This window comes from Pipistrellus kuhlii, unplaced genomic scaffold (assembly GCF_014108245.1).
Source record: "Pipistrellus kuhlii isolate mPipKuh1 unplaced genomic scaffold, mPipKuh1.p scaffold_m20_p_3, whole genome shotgun sequence".
NCBI lineage: Eukaryota > Metazoa > Chordata > Mammalia > Chiroptera > Vespertilionidae > Pipistrellus > Pipistrellus kuhlii.
This window is the reverse complement of record NW_023425529.1, coordinates 34,534,670-34,556,967: the sequence shown is the minus strand read 5'-3', so window position 1 is coordinate 34,556,967 and position 22,298 is coordinate 34,534,670. Positions and strand designations below refer to the sequence as shown.

Here is a 22,298-nt window from a genome sequence, read left to right as displayed (position 1 = left end):
CCTTCCTTCCTTCCTTCCTTCCTTCCTTCCTTCCTTCCTTCCTTCCTTCCTTCCTTCCTTCCTTCCTTTCTTCTTTCTTAGTGGAAGCTCTTGTATTTCTGGGAGAGAAGCTAAAGAAGAAAGCCTCAGAGTTTCCAAAAGAATTAATTAGTGACACAGAGAATTGCACTTTTTTCTAAATCCATAATTTGGCTACTTTTTATTTATTTATTTATTTTGGCTATTTTTTCTTTCTTTTTTTTTTTTTTGTCAGTTTATGTGTACTATTTCATTATAGTTTTCTGAACTTCCGGTATCAACAGAGAGAGTGGCACGATGCTACCCTCAATGAAAGGTACTAGTTTCCTCACCTCAGAGAGAGGTTCTCTCACGGTGCTCACCTCAGGTGGGACATAAGGATCAAAAGGTCTGAGACATGAGCATGGATTTTAGAGGAAGGTGGTGCAGTGGCCTTCATCTTCTTCACCCCACTTCTTTTCTGCACTTAGCCAGCATAGAACTGCACTTGAGGAAAAGAGGTCTTTTTGCAGGTGGAGTTACAAACCAGAGACTGAGTAGCTTAGTATAGAATCACAGCCCCAAATATTAACAGTGCACACTGTAAATTAAATATTTTAATTGAAAACAGGTATGACTATGAATATCTTTTGGTGTTATGGAGGTACAATAAACGTGAATCAGGTGGACCATAAAGAGATGAAACAGAATATAGTTGGTTTTACAGATTAGGATAAGATTTTGAGATAATTTAAAAAAATGAATTCATTATTAATGGATTAAGAAGTGAAGTTCTCTCCATCTCTGTTATACATAGATGTGTATACTTCCTGATCCCTAGTATACACTGTTGTGCTTTATTTATTGATTTTAAAAATATTTTATTGATTTCAGAGAGGAAGGGAGAGGGAGAGAGAGATAGAAAAATCAATGATGAGAGAGGATCCTTGATTGGCTGCCTCCTGCATGCCCCACACTGGGGATCAAGCTTGCAACCTGGGCGTGCCCTGACAGGGAATCAAACCATGACCTCCTGGTTCATAGGTCAACACTCAACCACTGAGCCAAGCTGGCCAGTCTGCTGAGCTTTATTGTTCTCAGGCTTTTTACATTCTGAATGGAATTACCGAGATTTTCTTTTTCCTCTTGAATGTCTTGAAGAAATACCTTTCTGTCCATCCATCATCCTTGTAATTAAAAATCGGTTTCTGAGAGGGGAGTTTCTCTTTGTGGACCTGTGTTACTTACTTATGCAGTGCCCAGTCTCTTAGGAAAACAATTCAGTAAGTCCACACATGGTCTAGCCAGTTCCTGTGGTGCGTCAGAAACGTTTTTCTAGAGCAGCAGGTGGAGAGGGTTAAAGTGGGGCAGATCCTTACCTAATGTGTCTACTAACTGGAGTGAACTTGGGAGGATCAAAACAGGGACCTGATGAAACTTCAGTGGCTCAGTGATAGTGACAAAACGATAGCTGTCCTATTTTGTAAGAGATGGAAGGGAGGAAATTAGGAAGATATAATTAACATGATGATATCAAATTGGACAACAGTAAATAGCATCCAATATAATGACCATCCAAAAACGGTGACTAATGAGAAAGGCAAAGAATCTTCACAGGGGATGGATTTATTGGTGTCTGTAAGAAGAACAAAGGTGTTAGCAGGGTGCCAAGTGGGCTGGTTACAGATAGCTGTAAGGAAGAGCCACACAAAGTGGGAATCAGGTCAGATTATTGAGTGAACTGGAGAACTACAACAATCGCGTGGGGATGAAGTCAGAATAACTCAAGCAAAAGAAAGAAGGGACAGTGCACAGACACTGAGGTAATGGAAAAATTTGTCACATTTATGAACCATAGATTAAGGACAACAGTGTTTTCGAACAGGACAAGTAGTTAGCAATGACCAGCAAAAAGGAAGATATTTTATATGTTATTCCTCTTCTATTTGTGGGGAAAAATAAAAATAACGTGTCCAACCTGTTAGCAAAAAAGGCTTTATCCCTTGTGAAGCTTTTAATGAAATGGGGAACGGGAATAGGGGAGGTGAGGGTGTGTGAGAAAGTCTGGGAGGTACTGCAAAACTATGTGTTTAAAAATTTGTTTGACTACCAGCATCCTTGGATTTAGGTTAATGAGTGATGTTAGTGCTACCCTTCTAATGTAAGGGGGGGAGAGACAGGAGGAGGTGTATAAGTCCTGAGAGGTTATAAATTATAATGCATGCAATTGTTTATGTTTCTTAAGTCAGTATCTCTTCAATAAGTACAAATCATTGATTAGTCATTTGTCAATGTTCTACTTGCTAGCATTTAAACAAATCAGTATAAGGAAAAATTGTACTATTAACAACTTAATTTCCCCTTAAAAGAATCTGTTACTCAGGAACTTGGGCTTCCATTCTGAAAAAAAAAAAAAATTCTTTACTGGCTATATGGAGATAGTGAACATAATAATATTGAAAGAATTCCCATTTTGGCTTTTATAATATTCTCTTCTGATACGAATAGCAGGATGAATGGGGATGTGTTATTTATTACTATGACAAGGTTAGCTTTAGGATTACGACTTTTCATTGAAAATGGAGGTGTAATATTCAGTTTTATTATCTTTGCACAGTAACATATGTGTGCATATTTATATGTATAAGTATGTACACCTATATCCAAGTGACAATGTTCACTATTGTGCTATCCTTTTATTCCTGACATAATAGTTTTACCTTTAATTGCTTTAAAGATTTAGGGCATCCAAAGGTATTTTGAAAAACATGGCTATAGTGTGGGGAAGGCAAAGAGTAAATTATGCATTCCTTAACAAGGTGGAAGGCCCAAGTGGATTTAAGATGTTAAGGAGCCTCCTGAAGGAATTGACTTGGAGAATGTTCACGTGGTGCTGAAACAACATCACTTTATACCTACATAGGCCTTTATTGCCACACATTTTCTCATTTGCTCAAGATGCTGTGATGTGGATGTGGCAGAAATCACATTACCATTGTATATATGGCAAACAGGCAAAGAGTGACAGTTAGTACATGTTAGGTAAGACTATGAAGAACCTGAGATTTTCCACAAGCGAGCCTGTTATTGTTTCATGCATAGTATCAGAAGACACAGACTCCTGAGTAACAGGCGAAGGACTTTCATTTCTCACAGTACAATAAGCATTGTGAACTTCATGTTTATTTGAATGGCTTTCCCCCCTCTCAATCCAATACAGGCATTGCAGGTAGACCAGTTCTTGTATGGATGCTATGTAGGCAGCAGTAGGATAAGAAGAAACACTGAGCTTGAGAATTCACTGTTTTTATAGAAAGCAGAAGCATGTCAACTCTTGGTAAAGTGGAAGGCATTATCTCTAAAGGTTCCTGGCTGCAAATGCAACCTTAAGAAAGGATCCATGAAGAGAGCAGTCAGGGGCTTGCATAGTATATATATTGATTGCAATTTATATATTGATTTCAGAGAGGAAGGGAGAGGGAGAGATAGAAATATCAATAATGAGAGAGAATCATTGATTGGCCCCCTGTTGCACACCCTACTCTGGGGTTCAAACTGGGACTACCTTGTTCATAGGTCAATGCTCAACCATTGAGCCTGCCAGTTGGGTTGGGTCCTGCACAGCAAGAATGTGCAGGAATGCTCAGGCCTCTTCCAACAATTAAAGGTTAAATGCTGACTTTTGTGACTAAAACTCTAGTAGCAAGGGTAGCAACTATAAGACATCCTTCCCCCCCCAAAAAAAAATGTTTAATTTCATATTTTTCTGTCCTATCCAAGATTTTTTGAAAGTAGTCCTTTGGCTTATTTGATATTCTCTATCACTAAAATGAAAGTGAAGAACAGAAAAGAGGACCCAATTTAAGAACTGGTCTCAGTCCCACAATCTCCTCTAACCTTTACAGCTACTGCCACTGCAAGGAGCATGGATAATGTTTTCACCAAAGAAGTTCCTTGTGCCTCTGGCCATAGGAACATTTTCTGTAAATTTGGAGGGCATAAGAACCACAGAGAGATAAAGAACAAGTAATATCACTAATAGTAGAAATACGATATGAAGGGAAAAAAGGTAAATTATTGATGCTTCTTTTAAGTCAGAATTTAGCTGTTCTTAAAAGAATAATTATAACTTAACCTAATGGTTGTAACTACTTAAAATTAATACGGAATTGATTTCAAACTTTTCATTTATATAGTGTATTTATTTTTATCTGTCTTATTACATGGGATTTATTAAAGCTTTGTAGTAAAGCTCTCTGTCAAGAATCCTGAGGTAAATGTGGTTGCTTTCAGGACAGAGAACAGCCTGGGCTCAGATATGACTTTATGTTGGAATGCAAACTATTCGTGGTATCTTCTCAAAGAAGTGAAATCTAAACAGAAATGGAAAACATGAGATGTCCAGGGTGGAGAAGAGCAAGCCAGGAAAAAGAGAACAGCATATTTTAAGACAGAGAGGCCAACGAAGGCGTACCTTGTTAGTGAAAGTGGTTTAAAATAAATCATCACCACCAAAAATCCTGTCATGAAAGCCTGGAGCATGGCAAGAGGAGACGCTGCAGAGAGATTTAGAGACTCACTGGAGGGTTTTAAGTCAAGTAGCTACCTGATCAACTTCATATTTTATAACTATCACTGCTATCACAGAGAGTGGAACAAGTCAGGGGGCCAAGACTAGATGGCTAGTGAGCCTTTTGCAATACTCTAAGTACTAGTAAGAGATAATGGTAGCTTTGATAATGGTGGTGGTGGTGGGAAAGGAGAGAAATATGTGGGCTCAAAAACTACTCTAGAGATAATTAATAGCTTTTGCAGACAGATTAGATAGAGCAGGGAAGAGGGAGTCACTGAGGCAGACTCTCCTGTTTCTGACTTGGCAACCTTTGGAACAGTGGTTCCCCTGAGGAGATGGGGTTTGTTTGGGTTTCCTGCCCTTGGCTGGATGAAGTGAGATAGGAGAAGAGGAGTTTGGGAAGAAGAGAATATTAATTTTGAGAAAGACAGGAAATGTGGAACCAGAAAGCTAAAGTTGCTACTACTGGGGGCTGTTTTTATAGTTCACAACATAGCTCCTTATAAGAAACCCTTTGGCTGAAACCGGTTTGGCTCAGTGGATAGAGTGTCGGGCTTCGGACTGAAAGGTCCCAGGTTCCATTCCGGTCAAGGGCATGTACCTTGGTTGTGGGCAAATCTCCTGTAGGGGGTGTGCAAGAGGCAGCTGATCAATGATTCTCTCTCATAGATGTTTCTTACTCTCTATCCCTCTCTCTTCCTCTCTGTAAAAAAATCATGAAAAAATATATAAAAGAAACCCTTTGCTTTATTATTGTATATAATATGTGTGTGTGTGTATTTAAATATTTAATCTGAATAACAGTACCTAAATATTATTTTTTTCTCTCTCCTTTTCATAATAAACTATCCTGCAGTCCAATAGTGTTAGATCTAAAAGGAACCTTGGAAATGACCCTTTCTCTCCACAAGTGAGGAGACCGGGACTCTGAGAGGAGACCATGTGTTATCTTTAGAGGAACAGAAGTAACAGAACCCAGGTCTCCTAGCGGCCACTCCATTGCTCTTTGCATTGTACCTAGCTAGCTCCGCAATGAGCATTGCATCCCATTACAACAAATACATGAAGTTAAAGACTTTATAGAGGAAAAACACCATTATCATCAAGGAAAGAAAAAATTGCATTAACAAATATATTCATTAACGCATTTTTTGGCAGTACAGAACACTATTTTAGATAACCAGGGTCGCAGATGTCTAGTCCCTTCTCAGTATTGTCTTTCCTATCCTTCCATTGACCGTTCATCCTGATGAAGCGGAAGGGGCTGAAACTCAGGAGATCTGGGCATAGGCTTGACTTTAATTCTGAAAAATAGGTGAACTGGTTCGACTTCCATAGGCCTGTTTCTGTATCTAAAAATAATTAAAATGTGGGACCAGAGTCCTTTTTTTACTCAGCCTTTATCATTTCATATTTTCCATCCCTGGTTGTCTTTCCTTTCTTCCTTAAGATGCTTCTCCTCCGTGGCAAATAGAAACTTCTAAAAAACCCAGGTATAGGATGTCAATGATGGGTGTGTTCCTGATGGTCCTATTTACAGCATGAATAGAATAGGGCCAGATTTTGGGTTATTCTGTTCACATGTAATTGTATTTACTGTCCTTCTTTGAAAATAAAAATAGGCCTTGGCATTAGGAAGAGAAACAGAAGAGGAAGAATCTGGAGTAGATCGGTGTGGGGGTTGGGTGCTATGGACTTCCAAGCACAGACAGGAAACCTGAGGAGCTGTACCTGGTGATTCATGGGTTTCAGAGGGAAAATACTGTATTTATTTCATAATAAATTTGAGAAATTTGTATTTATTTTTAATTTTAAGTAAAACCTGCTTTTGTGTATGCCATAATATGTGGCAAATCGGTATCGTACATGCATATCATTTACAAATGAATGCACATTCACATATGTTGTGGGAATATGTATAAACACATTAAGCTGACAGAAGAATGTGTTCAAACAAGTTTGGAAACCACTGGTGAAGAGACCTTTCTTGGGGCGATGGGTGCACGGAACAGTGCGCAGATGATGTGTTGTTGAGTTGTAAACTTAAAGCCTGTATGTTCATGAATTCAGTTAAAAAACAGCAATAACAGGAGAGTAAAGGGCATCAAGATATCATCCTTCCTGAAAATAAGAAAAATAACCTCTAAAACAAAAATAGCAACAAAGAGCATGTTGGTAGCCGAATTATTTAACTGAGTCTTTTACCTCCTACAGAGTTGAAGAAACATATTTACCCACAAAAGATATTTATTTAATTTACTCTTGTTCATCATTTTTTGGTATCGCTAAGTAACTGACATTGAAATGGTCTCAGTATAATCTATTTAAACTTTAAAACAGAAGGAGCAGGCATTAGCGCTTTTAAAAGAATTGGCCAGGAATGTTTGTCCTATTTATTAGGTCTTTTTTTCTTCAACTTATTATATCTTCTTTTATTTTTTTCTTGACTATTTCTCACAGAATAAGACCACAACTTGCCAAAGAAAAGATTGAAGGATGCCATATTTGTACATCGGTCACACCGGGAGAACCTCAGGTCTTCCTGGGGAAAGACAAAGCCTTTACTTTCGATTATGTGTTTGACATTGACTCCCAGCAAGAACAGATCTACACTCATTGCATAGAGAAACTAATTGAAGGCTGTTTTGAAGGATACAATGCTACAGTGTTTGCTTATGGACAAGTAAGTACCCGATTATTGTCGTACAGTTGTCACTGTTCAGAAGTGTCAGTTCAGCGGCACTTTCATTTTTGTTCTTTGAGGTGATGTTATTGCGAGCAAGCACGTTATTTTCCTCTGTTGCTTTCTTCAGACTGGAGCTGGTAAAACATACACCATGGGAACAGGATTTGATGTTAACATCATCGAGGAGGAGCAGGGTATTATTTCTCGTGCAGTTAAACACCTTTTCAAGAGCATTGAAGAAAAAAAACACACTGCAATGAAAAATGGGCTTCCTCCTCCAGATTTTAAAGTGAATGCACAATTCTTAGAGGTAACGGACTAATTCTGTCATCAGTTTATTTAAAATTTTGTCCTTGAGACCGTAGACTTTATGATTTTATGCTTCTGGCTCCTAGTACAGGTTTTGCACAGAGTGCTCAATAAATGTTTGAGTAAATGAGCATTAGGTCTTGGGAGCAGGAAGAATAGACAATAGATAGTAAGTATCCCTTACTTGTTGGCTTTTAAGTTTATAAACACTTGGCCAGTGTCCACAGAGTAAAAGAATCAATACTGTTTATTTCAGAATCTCTCTGGACCCTATCTATAATTACTGTTATAATGTAGGCAGGCTCACAAAGTTCTGGAAACTCAGTGATTAAGACCGAAAGGGAGGGAGAGAACATGAGGAATAATAGGATGAAGGCTGCAGCACTAATCTGGCAGCAGAAGTTGGTATTCCTGCAAGAATAGGCAGATGTTTTGATGCAGAATCCAAATGTTGGAGCAGGTTTGGATTTATTTAGGTCAGTGTAGTCTGGTGGGAGGGAAATGACAATCAGAGGACATGTCACATAGGAGCAATATTGCAGTTAGGTGAATAGTGGGTAATATTATAGTTCTGGGTGCTTTGTTCAAAGAATGTTCTAGTTTAATTCTAGTCTGGATAGCCAGAACTAATATTTGGTCATTGATGAAACATTTTATTTGACATTATACAGCACAAAATAGAAAACAATTCAAATTAACATACATTATCTTACTGCTGATTTTAATAGCTATCCCAGTTTAGTAAAAACCAAAAGCAAGATAAGCAACTGATGGAAAAAGAAAAAAAAGTATTCTTCCATCTTCCCTTTCACTCTCCAAAATGTTGTTGGGCATTGAGACTTTGAAGCACGCTGATAGAAAAAGGGTGTGTGCATCCTCTTCCAAGGAGTAGCCTCTATTGACACAGAAACACTAACATCATTGCCCACTTTGCAGAATATTAAGTATTAATTTTTAGATACATTAAGAATGGCTATAAGGCAATAGGAAATACATTTTTACCTTAAGTAGTTAAACCTCTTAAAATCTTAATTGGGCTTTGTCTACATTTGGTACATATTTCTTAGAGTTTGCTTGTATTTCTAAACTAGAAGCCCAGTACACGAATTCATGCACGGGTGCGGGATCCGGATGGCCCAGCCCCAATCTGGGCAGATCGAGACCGGGCCTATCAGAAGGAGGAGATGGTGGGAGGTTGGCCAGCTGGCCCACCCTGATGGGGGCTGATCAGGGTCAGGCTGGCTGGGGGGAGGGGCCGAAGGTGATTGGTCAGTGGGCCTCACCCTTGAAGGGGTGGGGGACTGATCAGGGGTCAGCAGCTGGGGGAGGGCCTATGGGTGGTTGACCGGCCAGCCCCATCCCAGATTGGTGTGGGGGGAGTGATTGGGAGTGGAGTTGGCTGGGGGGAGGGGTGGTGGTGGATCTGGGATGGGGCTGGGTGGGGGGAGGGACTGCAGGAGGTTGGCCAGCTCTGCCCCCTATTGGGATAGAAGGGGATCAGGGGCGGGGCCAGCCAGGGGGAGGGGCTGCAGGAGGTTGGTTGGCAGGCCCCACTCCTCCCCCCTGATCCGGCTGGTTCCCTGGCTTCAGTGGGTGTCATAATGGTTGCTGGCTTTTTATATACCATATTTTTCGGACCATAAGACGCTCCGGACCATAAGATGCACCAGTTTTTAGAGAAGGGAAATGAAGAAAAAAAGATTCTGAAACAAATAGTGTCCTAAAATATTTTATGTGCATTAAAACCCAACCTCACAGTCATAAACACATGTAATCAACCCTGTAAAGTAAACAGCAGCATTTAGAACCATTTTAGAGCCGGGCAAGCACACAGAGACCACACAGAGCCGGGCAAGTAAAAAAACTTTTTTTTTAAAGTATATGTGTAGGCTATATTTGGACCATAAGACGCAGGGACTTCCCCCCCCCCCCCCCCCACTTCTGGGGGAAAAAAAGTGCGTCTTATGGTCCGAAAAATACGGTATATAGATATTTATCACTTGCAAAGGATTAATAGATCCTTTTAGCTAGCTCTCAACTTATCAGCCATGATTACATCCTTTATTGTTCTTATAAAGAAACCTGTCATTCATTTGAATTTGTAACAATAACTGCCTCATTCATTTTTTATCTAATTTGAAGAAATATATGTCATTTTGAAGAACTTTAAGATGAATTTGAAAGATAACATTATGTATTACATTTTGTTAAGCCATGAGGCAATTTCTTCTAAATTTAAACTTGCAATATTTCTTTTTGATAGCTGTACAATGAAGAGGTCCTTGACTTATTTGATACCACACGTGATATTGATGCAAAAAATAAAAAATCAAACATAAGAATTCATGAAGATTCAACTGGAGGAATTTATACTGTGGGAGTCACAACACGAACTGTGAATACAGAATCAGAGGTGACATTCATATTACAGTTAAAATAAGGCATATTTGGCTTTATTTAATATTCAGCTTTGCTTATAGTTTGCTTAAGATTTAATTCTGAAATTTGTATTTTTAAGTGTAACATCTTATAAAAACCTTGCCTTTTTTTCTCATATATTTTATATCAGGATTTTATTCTTAAAAATGTCACAGCTATGATAAAGTCAGTTCACTTACTGTAGCATCAAAAGAGTCCAAGGCAATGCATGTATAGTTTTCTTTCACAGCTAGAAAAAGAGAGTTAGGTCTTTAAAGGGGAAGGCTGGGACCACAATCCTTTTGCACCTTTTGCCATCACATATATACAGTTGTACCGTGGCTCCTTAAGGGAGACTGTTAAGAAAAGTCCCAAAAATATTTTGACAGACGATACAGAGTAGCCTGAGTAATTCAAGATTTTGCTCAGTTTGTTCCCAAGAGTTCCTCTGTAGCAGTTTGGAATAAAAGCTGCAAATGTCAGCAAAAGGCAAACAATGGAATCTCAGTGTTTTCTCCTATTTAAAAGATAATACGCTATTATGCTGAGAAGTTCAGCTCAAAAAGTGCATGTAGCTAAAATAATATGAAAGTCCACATCCTTTACATCCTTAGCATTAGCTCAGTCTTCCGATTGCATGGTACCTTGCTTCAACATTGTCCTTTCCTCCCCTTTTCCAGATGATGCAGTGCTTGAAGCTGGGCGCTTTGTCCCGGACCACAGCTAGCACGCAGATGAATGTTCAGAGCTCTCGCTCGCATGCCATCTTTACCATCCACTTGTGTCAAACCAGAATGTGTCCCCAAATAGATGCTGTGAGTTACCAGCTCTGATTTCTTCAACTTTCAGTCATACTTTCCCTAAAGTCACATAAGTCCCAGGAGAAGAGTACATATGAACCACATTTAGTTTGTTTAATTATTTTCTTTCCCAATGAGATGCCTCTGATCCTGTTTAAGCTGAAGCTGGCTAACTGTGTAAGGTTTTGAAATAAATGTTTGGATATGTGTCTACGCAACTGGACAGTAAGCTATGGCCATGTGGTGATGGAGGTAGTCACCCGAGATGCTTTGCTTTTGAGGTCCGTGTGCTATAGGTGTTCTTTTATTAATGTAAGCAAAGTCTTAGTTTGTAACAGCTGGGTTCTGACTGTCAAGTTTCTTGCTGACTTTGTGGTGAGCTTCTAATGGCCAGCAGACATTTTTGCATTTGTAATCATTTGGCTATATGCCTGTGTGTGTGGGCACACACACACACACACACACACACACACACACACACACACACAAGGGGAAAAGGGTTCGCACACATAAAGGGGAAAGGGGTTAGAAGATATATAGTATCACATTAATAAAAATATTTTCAATTATTGTCCTCAATTACAGGAAAATGGTACCGATAACAAGGTGATTTCTGAATCATCACAGATGAATGAATTTGAAACCCTGACTGCAAAGTTCCATTTCGTTGATCTGGCAGGATCAGAAAGACTGAAGCGAACTGGAGCCACAGGCGAGAGGGCAAAAGAAGGCATTTCCATCAACTGTGGACTTGTAAGACTGAGACTGAGACTAAGATGCTCCATTGCTCTTTTCTCTTTTTTTTTTAATACTTAATACCCAAGTGGAAAGCCTCCTCACACTAAGCTGAGAAATGAGAGTTACAATAAACTCAGAAGCTTAGGCATAATGCCATGAATTTTGACCTCCTCACAATTTTTTAGTCTTCCACAGTTCAGATTTTCTTCATGTATGTAAATGTAGTTGGATTCAATTTTATATGTTCAGAAAATAGTACATATTGTGGAAGGGAGTTACAAAATTCCACATTTGAAAACATTTTGTCAGTATCAACATTTAATTTTCATTATGGCACAGGGTGACTTTCAAAGTAGCATTTCACCCCCTCACATTTTGTGACAGTCTCTTTATTTTGGGAATTATAATAAATGTTTTTTAGTGGATTTTTTCAAATGTTAACTTTTTAGATTGTAGTAGGAATTAACTTTAATACTCTGCCACCTAGTGGTGCTTTTTATTGGAAAACATCTTGTGTTTCTTAGCATAAAGTTTCTGTTTTGTGGAAGGATAAGAGAGAAGGAGAGGAAAGGGGGCCTTCCTGCACAGTCCCTACTGGGGATCCAGCCTGCAACTGGGTATGTGCCCTGACTGGGAGTCAACCAGCAACCTTTTGACAGATGGGATGACACTCAACGACTCAGCCACACTGGCCAGGGTTGGAAGACAATATTTTTAGAGTAACTTTTTGTGTAATAAATCTTTTCTTATTGTCTTCATTATAAAATTGGGCATTTGTTCCTACATAAAAGTAATGACATACTTCTGTGAGGTTCACAGCATCACAGCAAGTATTTCTACTTTGCTTGCCTCCCTGGAGCTGGGGCCTCCAATCACGTGTCCCTCTCTTGCCATTGCCCCATATTTGCTCCCGTATGATGACAACCCTTCTGTGGGGGAATTAATAACTGAGGCTGATTAGACAGAGCCAGACCTCCCAACTCCATCTTGATACCCATCTTGATGCTCCCACCATATGGTTGAGTTTTGTGTTTAAGGGAGTGACCTGGGACCTGAATTTTGTGTATTGTTCTGAATTACTTAGGAGATAAAATTATGGTGGTATTTACATTTGTCCTATTAAGAAAAGACAAAAGCCATTGGTCTGTTTTCCTGGTTAGGCTATTGAAGCATGCTCAGGTATATCTGGTCAAGTTTCAGTGCGGCCAGTAGTCCAAACTGTAGCCAAGGAGACAGTGTGATGCTGATGCCCCTCTCTGCATGCTCCGCTGGCCCTAACAGAGGCATGGGTAGAGATGTTTACATCACTGAAGGGAAGTGTGACCCACATTTAGGCTAATGCTATGCCGTGGGGGCCAGCTCAGTGACAGCGAGGAAAGCAGTAAGAGTAGCAGGAGGGGTGGCTAAAGAGTTATGTGATTTGACTTACTTCCTTTCCATATTGGATGTTTAGCTCATAGAGTCATTGTATTTCTAAAGACAGCCATACTGACATTAGGAATACCTTTTCCAGAGGAATGATAGTGACATGTTTATGTTGGTTAAAGCAGAGTTTGTTTTCCCATAAAGGTGGCTATATTTCAACAAGATAGTGTCATGAAACTATTGAACTACTTAAACATTTTGGTTCTTCACTGAGTTGAGGAGAAGAATTTGCAACATGAATTGACAGTTTTATGGGGACACAACCTAGTAGTCTGATGATTTTAGGGATGGTTAAAAGTCATCAATCTTTTATTTATCTCTAAAGAAAATTTCTGAATAGAAGTTTAAGCATTTGTGAGTAATGAATACATATAAGTACTAAATTTTTCATAGTCAATAGAGAAAACTTTGTTACTTCAAAATATAAATGTAAAAAAAACCCACAAAAACAAAAAAGCCCAGACCTAATTGCTTCCAATTCTGTCATGTCTCCATACTATTCTCTAAAAGGCTTTGTTATTTAAAAGTGTTATAATTAGTGCATTTTTATCATTTTTCTCTCTCTTTTAGCTGGCACTTGGCAATGTAATCAGTGCATTGGGAGACAAGAGCAAGAGGGCCACCCATGTCCCCTACCGAGATTCTAAGCTGACAAGACTGCTCCAGGATTCCCTCGGGGGTAACAGGTATGCGTACGTGATTACCCATATTTGTGAATTTCAGTTATTCATTATTATTAATGTAAGTTTGCAAAGCGACTTTTAAAAACTGGTTTCATTATAAAGCAAATTGATAGAATGAGGAACTAATAATTACCAACGACCGGAAATGTATGTCACTTTCTATATATTGTTATTTCACATAGTCCTTACACCCTCCCTTGAAGTAGGTATGATTATTCATATTTTGTAGATGAGAACATTGAAATCCAGAGAGTCATTGATTCAGTCACTTAACTTGTAAATGAAGTTCATAGCCCGTGCTCTTTCTACTTTACTGTTGTTCTGCTTAAGTGCTTCTCACCTAGCTTATACCTGGTACAATTTTGTTGAAAAATACTAGTAAATGCTGTCTAAGTAAAAACAAAGTAATTTAAATATGCTTTATACTATTTTACAAAGTCTCCTAAAAATTAAACCTTTTTTTTTTTTTTTGAATGTGGAAAAACTTCTAAAAATGTCAGTTGAATGAAACACAGGGCGTTTGCTGTTTATGAACTCTTGTCAGCATCACTGATATTCCTTCTTTTCATATTTTGAATTATTCTGATGTTTCATCAGCTAAACACATTATTTTGTAATGCATTCCTTTTTATAAACATCAACATGTTGGCTTTATGAGTAGAAACATTTTTGGCATTTAAATTCAATCAGTACAATTCAGCAAGTTCAAATAGCCCTTATGTTTGTATTTATTCTTTTACAGTTAACAGAGTCTGTTTTAGTGTTTTCAAGCTAAAGAATCTCTGGTATTTCTCATCCATCTCCTTAGTAGGTGATAACTTTTCAAACAAGAAGACCTCTTTAGTGAGCATCAATTCCTGCTTAGAATTTTAAGACTGAACTCAATTTAAAAGCATTGTACTTTGTATGAGCTTTGGGGGAATAGAAGACCTTCATTTTATGACTTTTGTATAAATTATTCTTAAAAGAAAAATTATATCAAAGATATTTTTGGACACAAGCTGCATATATTTTTATGCATAATCTAGCAACTTTTATTTTTAAAAGTGAAGCTGGATTTTTATACATTTATAAAGTTATAACAAGATTATAGCAAAAATTCTGAAAAGTGCAGAAAAATATAAAGCATGAGAAAATAATAATAAGAATAATAATATAACCAATAAAAAAGAGATATGCAGGGGGTATGAGGAAGCAGAGAGAATAAGTACAGTCAGGTGAGGGTTGGATTCTTGGATGAGATAATACTTGAGTTAACCTTGAATAATAATAAGACTGAGGATAAATAAGGATGAGCAACAGTCAATAAAGGGGAAAAGATGGATGTATTGGGATGTCTTTTAAAATGGTAAGTAGGAGTGCTGTGTTGAAATTATTGGGGGGAGGCAGAAGGCAGGAGTGGAAGCAGGAGACTCGGAGGTGATTAATTAGAATTGATGGGCATGAATTCCCTACTGGAGAGGATAAATTCACTCTTTCAGTGTCAGGGCTGATTAGAATGTCCTTGTCTGTTTCATTGACAGACATAATAGCTGGGGCATACTAAGCATTTTACTATTCTATTCTTTGGTTGGTAAAGCAATTTATCATTACTGTAATGTTTCCCTTCTCTCCTGTGTAATCTGGCCTGAACTTTGACCAATCAAATGATGTTTTATAACATATGTATATATTATACACTTGTTCAGGTGGTAGGCTTTTAGTACGAAATTTTTTGCTAACAACAAAAATCAGGTTCAAAGTGATTAAATAAAAATGAAAAAAGTTTAAATCCTCAAATATTAAGTAGATAATGATTTTTGAATTTCAATTTGGAACATAGGTAGATTAAGTTTTAGAATTATTCTGTGTGCATTGCCTCAACTCCTTTTTTGTAAAGAGGGGAGAAATAAATATATGTACTTATACGTTCTCAAAACATTAAGGATCAAAGAAGAGTAATATAAATTCATTTTTTTAAAGATAGTTGTAAAGCATAGGGGCTTTTACATTTGCTTTTATTTTTAAGTTATCAGTGTAAAAGAGAAGATATTATTTAAAAGGCAGGGATTTAAAAAGTGATTATTGCCGTGTTTTATTTGCCTTTATCTGTAAACCTAATTTTTCTTTGTCACTTTCAGCCAAACAATCATGATAGCATGTGTCAGCCCTTCAGACAGGGACTTTATGGAAACTTTAAATACTCTCAAATACGCCAATCGAGCTAGAAATATCAAGAACAAGGTGATGGTCAATCAGGACAGAGCTAGTCAGCAGATCAATGCACTTCGCAGTGAGATCACACGCCTTCAGATGGAGCTCATGGAGTACAAAACAGTAAGCTACTGGGTTTGACTTGGCATTTTGTGATACATTTTGTGAACAAAATGATGCCTTTTGTGATGGCTTGCACACGTGTTTCTCTGGAGCCTCCTGTCTGCCATGATAGTGGTCTTCTTCCTTTTGGAGGTAGAATTCTCTGGTTTTCCTTGTGGGTAGCCTTTAATAATGTTTAGTCTATCTCTCAACCTGATTCAAAAGGCTTCCTATTTAATCAGTCAATTTATTATTTTTAAATTTGATTTTAGAGAGAGAAGAAGGGATGTGTGTGGTGGGGAGAGAGAGATTGAGAGAGAGATAGAGAGAGAGAAACATCCATGGATTGCCTCCTGTTCAGGCCTGATCACAACCGAGGTATGTGCCCTGACTGGGAATGGAGCCTGTAACCTTCCAGTGCCTCAGACAACACTCCAACCAACTGAGACACACTGGCCAGTGCTCAATCAATTTCTTTCTGACAGAGCTGCCACGGAAGGATGCTGTAGAGTAAAAGGATCGCTTTTGCCTTGAGGCTGTTAAGACAAAGCGTTCTTGGTTGTAGAACTGCATAGTCCTGTAATATCCATAAGCAAATCTCTTGTGTATTTAAGGCTCCTCAACCAACAGGGAAATGTTTTTCTCTCCCAGGGTAAAAGAATAATTGATGAGGAGGGAGTGGAAAGCATCAATGACATGTTTCATGAGAATGCTATGCTACAGACTGAGAACAACAACCTGCGTGTGAGAATTAAAGCCATGCAGGAGACGGTGGATGCACTGAGGACCAGAATCACCCAGCTTGTTAGTGATCAGGCCAACCAGGTTCTTGCCAGAGCAGGTAAGCATGCGGGGTGGGATGAGTAAAAAGGGCACATTCATTAATCATCTCGAACATTTGAAGTAGAAATGTCAATCTATGTACAATGAAGTAGAAATGTACAATCCATGATTTTCAGTTAAATGCTTAATTTGTAAATAATACATTCTTACAGGAACAAAATGTGCCCTTTACTTGGCTATTTTTATCTTGCTGTCTGCCTGTGTAGTTAAGGGTGGAACATTTGCTGTAGAACTTGTGTCTTAAAGCATTATTATTTTGTTTCTGTAGCTTGGTGTTTTTCTCCCATTCTGTTTTGTTTAAGTTTTAATTTGAAGGAAATTCTTAACTTCGTGTTTTATCTTGCAGGGGAAGGGAATGAGGAGATCAGTAATATGATTCACAGTTATATCAAAGAAATTGAAGATCTCAGGTACAGTTCATGGTCTGTAAGATATAATGCACATTTTGGGGTTTTCAGTGCAGAAATATTGCTATCTGTTGGGTTTATTGTTTAGTCATTGTTCGCAGTGATATTTCTGCCTTTTGATCAGGTTACCTTTAGGGGAATAGGTGCTTGCCTTTCCATAATGTCACATCCCAAACATCTTTCCTTCCATCTCTTCCCATATTATGTTCTCATGTTATCCTCCTACTCTGGTTGACATACCCCTCATGGGAGCTTATCTAACCTGACACACAGGACAGCATGTGAATTGACCTTTAGTGCCTTCCCTCACCAGTTGGGAATGATCAACATTAATGAGTCATCTCTAATTTTTTATTGTTATTGTTAATCCTCACCCAAGGATATTTTTTCATTGATTTCTTTTTTTAAAAAAAGAAGGTAAAAAAGAGGGAGAGAGGAACATGCTCTTGACTGTAATTGAATCTGGGACCCTTCATCCACGGGCTGACCTCTAGTCACTGAACCAAATTGGCTAGGGCTCATCTCTAATTTTAAAAATCTGCTTTTCCAACTACTCCTTATGTGTGGGTCATTGCATCCCTTTACTTTGCCTGCCCCTCTGGTACAGAGGCTCATTCATCACTCACATTTCACACACATACTACAAATGCTCCCTATGTGCCAGGCACCATGCCATGACTGAGTAAGTGTGACATAAACAAGGAGCTCACAGTCTAGGTGGAGAATGTACATGTAGTAAATGGAATGATAGGAAACAGTAAAAGGAGTCATCGCCTGAGCCCAGACTGCGGGAATAGGAATTGAAAAGAAGGTCAGGGACACTAATTGTTTCTATAATATGTTTAGGTTTTATGGTTTGTCCCAATGGCTCAGCTACTTTCTCTTTCAGTAAATCCACAGTCAGCTCCAAGGGGAGCATCTAAGTAGCTCAGATCTCATTTCTGTACACATTTGCCAAAAATAACCCAGCGGGTAATGTTTCACAGCTACCCTAACTCTAACACGTCTCCATCTTGTATTTGTGTTCTCTTTCCCTTTCTCTTCCTCTCTTCCTCTGACTATTCTAGATATTCTTTTTTTACTTTAGAAAATATTTTTTAAATTGATTTCACAGAGGTAAGGAGAAGGAGAGAAAGATAAAAATATTAATGATGAGGGAAAATCACCAACTGGCTGCTTCCTGCACACCCCCTACTAGGGATGGAGCCCACAACCTGAACATGTGCCTTGACTAGGAATTGAGCTGTGACCTCCCTCGTTCATAAGTCAACGTTCAACCACTGAGCCACACTGGCTGGGCTATTGTAACAATTCTGAAACAGAGTTGAGTAGTGTTTCCACTGTTCTTGCCTCTACTAGGCATATTGGATACCTTAAGTGTTTCAAAAGCAACAAATGAGCAGACATCTGATGTGGCAGTAGATAGAGTGACTCTATTAACTGTCATTTTTGTTCTTATACATGTCTCCAAGCTTTACCTTTTGGCAGAGACTGTTGGACCACTGGGTACTGGTTCTGGTCAGCAGCCAAGTTGGGCTTACATTTCCATCCTGCCTATTGCCCAAAACTTGTCTTTCTTCATTCTGTAGCACCCATCTTTCCCATTCTGAGACACACCTGACATCTGTCTTTCAGTTCCTGAAGATTCTCCTCCTGTTCCTAGCCTGCTTGTCTTTTATTTCCTCAGCACTGGCCAGCAATGAAGGCTGGTCCCCTGCTCTGTTCCCTGTCTTCCACCCTGTTATTCTGAGGCCTTACCTAAGCTTGATCTCTCCTTTGGACAAATGGCTTCACCAGTGGTAGGCACTCTTTCCTAGAAGACTGATGCGGTCATTTCCACTCCTCCTAGTGACTGAAGCAGCATTAAATATCTTTCTTCTAGTTCTCAACTTGGGACCATTCTTTGTTTTTTGTTCATCCTCACCTGAGGATGTTATTTCCATTGATTTTTACAGAGAGTGGAATGGAGAGGGAGAGACAGAGAGAGAAACATAGATGTGAGAGGGACACATGAATTGGCTCCCAGGCCAGGTACCTGCCCTCAACCAGAATCAAACCCAGGACCTTTCAGTCCAGGAGCCAATGCTAATCACTGAGAAGACCGGCTAGGGCAAGACCATTCTTTAAGCCATTCATCAAACAGAGACCAATCAGTGATCAAATCTTTCTTGGTATAGGTTAGTAGCTTGTCCCACTTTCCCAACTCTTTTTTGATGGTTCTCTAATTAGGGGTGTCCCACTCCTGAGGAGCAGGCTTGTAGAGACCCAGCACTGTAATTTACAACATACACATGATTTACACATGGGATAAGCATAAACAAGCTTTGAATCTAAATTGGATTCTTTGGTTTGAAATGTAAGCCTCTATTTTTTAAAAAAAATATATATATTTTATTGATTTTACATAGAGAGGAATTGAGAGGGACAGAGAGTTAGAAATGTCGATGAGAGAGAAACATCGACCAGCTGACTCTTGCACACCCCCTACTGGGGATGTGCCTGCAACCAAGGTACATGCCCTTGACCGGAATCAAACCTGGGACCCTTCAGTCTGCAGGCCGATGCTCTATCCACTGAGCCAAACCGGTCCCGGCTAAGCCTCTATTTTTTAAGAAGTGTGTGCCTTTGGGAAAGTTACTTAACATCTCTGAGCTTTGAATCATCTATAAGAATGAGGTAATACCTGCTAGTTTCAAAGAGTTACTATGGGGCTCAAATAAAAGTACATGATATAAAAGTTCTTAAATTCAAAGGTACTGTAAAGATCTGACATGTTATCATTTTTATGTCCAAGTTATCACTTTTTGCTTTTATTTACTAAATCCTGCTCCAATTCTTATTTCTATCAAAAATTGGTCTTAGAAAGACAGCTTCTTAAACTTAACACAAATTTATATATTGTCACTTGAAAATGTTTATATTTCAAGTCTTATCATTCTAGTTGTAAAATAATACCAGTTATCTTTTAATAAATTACATGTCATATTATTTTTTTGTGAAACAAGAATCATCACTAATTAATTAACTCTTATTTTGGTGGGATTTATATATTTTGTAGAATTTTTTTTAAATAAAAGACAGTGTAAACAAAATTAAAACCATAGTCTCACCATTTCTATAACCAATGTTAACAATTGGTGTATCTCTTCAATATTTTTTCAACATCTACTTTAGCAAAATTGATATCAGGGTGTATATATTGCTTTGCTATCTATTCTTTGAAATTGGACAAGCTATTATGAGGATTTTTAAAATGTTGCTAACTCGTTTTCTAACATGATGTTTGCATGGTTTTATATAATACTCTCTTCTGTTTTTAATTGATTTAACGAATCCCCTATGTTAGATGATTATATTGTTGTTAGCAACTTTTAGATAAAATAGTTATTATTTGTTAAATATACATCAGTCAGGTGAGTTTTAAATTCACTATATCATTGATCCTTACAGTAGTTCTAGGGAAGTATATATTTTTCATCTCCATTTTACGGAGGAAACAGTGGAGGCTTTTAGAGATGAATGGTCCAAGGTTTAGTGAATAACAGAGCTGAGAGGCAAGCTCTCAGTCAGCTCCTTCCTAAGGAAGTCTGGGTATTTCCTTTCATGCCTCACTGCTTAGCCTCCTGTTAAATGAAATGCAGGTAGCAACTAGTAGATGGGTGGTGAGTCTGAAGGGAAAGAGAGACTCTCTTTCTATAGCCCATAAAAATAAAAACAATTTTTAAAAAGCAGGTTCTGCTAATGTAGCATTGGGATTTGTGGAGATGAGCCCTAAAAGTTTTAGCCTTAATCAGCACCAAGATTGAAGAAACATTGACTATGCCTCTACCAAATGCAAACTTCCTATATAATAAAAGCCTAATATGCTAAGTGTCCAGTTGTCCAGTCCTTCATTCAACCAGTCCAAGTGTAATATGCTAATGATATGCTAAGTCCACTCAACCACTTGCTATGATGTGCACTGACCACCAGGAGCCAGATGCTCCAACTGGTAGGTTAGCTTGCTGTTGGTGTCCTTCTTTTTTTTAATTTTTTTATTTTCTTGTCAATCCACACCTGAGGATATTCTTTTCATTGATGTTGAGAAAGATTGTTTAGAGAGAGTGGAAGGTGAGGGAGAGAGAATGAGAGAGAAACATTGATGTGAGAAAGACACATCGATTGGTTGACTCCACACATGCTCCGACTGAGGCTGGGGGATCGAACCTGCAGCCCAGGTATGTGCCATTGACTGGAAATCAAACCCATAACCTTTTGATGTGCAGGTCGATGCTCTAACCACTTAGCAGTACCAGTCAGGGCTTTGGTTGCCTTCTTGTTTTAAAAATGACATAATTATATTTATGATTTCTTTAAAATAATTTTGAAGTCACTTAACCTAGAAGTTTGTACACAGCTATTCAACCAGTTAAAAATATTATAATTATTGTTCTGCTCACATATGATACCAGATAATTAAGCAATTTCATTAAAAATTAGTAGGACAGTAACTGGAAACATATATTCATTGATTTCTATACATTCTGCCTCTAGCCAGTTGCTACAGTGTCATGAATAATTTCAGTAGATAATGAAAAAGCACAGAATTGACTATGACTTTGAGAGCTTAATAGTTGCAAATAATCTAGCATTTTCTCTGAAATATTTGTACATATGGCAAAAGTGCTTAGTATTACAGTTTTGAGATAGAGTGTAGTAAGTTTTCTTTTTATAGCCCTGTCTCAGTCACCTTTGTCAAATGTCCTTGGAAATCTGTTATATTGAAGTAGAGAACAGTGTTCTTGATGGTTTCAATCAAATAAAAATAAAGAGACTGGCCTGGAGGACTCTCTGACTTTCTTTTGGTCTCAAATCCAGGGTCATTCTGTAGTTTTGCATATTACTGACAGGACATTCATTATTCTTCTGTTGTTAGTAGAATGACTTGAGCAAACAAAAGAATTCTTTCAATTATCAGACTCAGGTTCCCTTGGAGATATCATCTTTTCCCATGACATAGGCAGGAGCCAGACGTCTCTCAGACAGTTAGGGGCAACTTTGACTAACTGTTCTTTGCAAAGATTTGGAAATGCTATTATAGCTTGATGAATGAGGGGCTGAAAGGTTGGGAGCCATGCTGCTTGC

General features: G+C 38.3%; 1 protein-coding gene across 24 annotated transcripts in view; it reads left to right on the top strand.

Moving 5' to 3' along the window:
* The window catches only part of KIF21A (kinesin family member 21A), a 135,480-nt gene that overhangs the window by 59,668 nt on the left and 53,514 nt on the right, over window positions 1-22,298 (top strand). For 23 of the 24 annotated variants that reach the window (XM_036459300.2, XM_036459310.2, XM_036459298.2 and 20 more), the window contains exons 2-10: window positions 7,031-7,253; window positions 7,384-7,566; window positions 9,829-9,978; window positions 10,664-10,798; window positions 11,369-11,536; window positions 13,517-13,632; window positions 15,750-15,945; window positions 16,576-16,765; window positions 17,114-17,177. In XM_036459300.2, the coding sequence (XP_036315193.1) occupies window positions 7,031-7,253; window positions 7,384-7,566; window positions 9,829-9,978; window positions 10,664-10,798; window positions 11,369-11,536; window positions 13,517-13,632; window positions 15,750-15,945; window positions 16,576-16,765; window positions 17,114-17,177 (1,425 nt within the window). The remainder of the gene's footprint in view (window positions 1-7,030; window positions 7,254-7,383; window positions 7,567-9,828; window positions 9,979-10,663; window positions 10,799-11,368; window positions 11,537-13,516; window positions 13,633-15,749; window positions 15,946-16,575; window positions 16,766-17,113; window positions 17,178-22,298) is intronic. The other variant, XM_036459306.2, reaches the window with a different exon arrangement.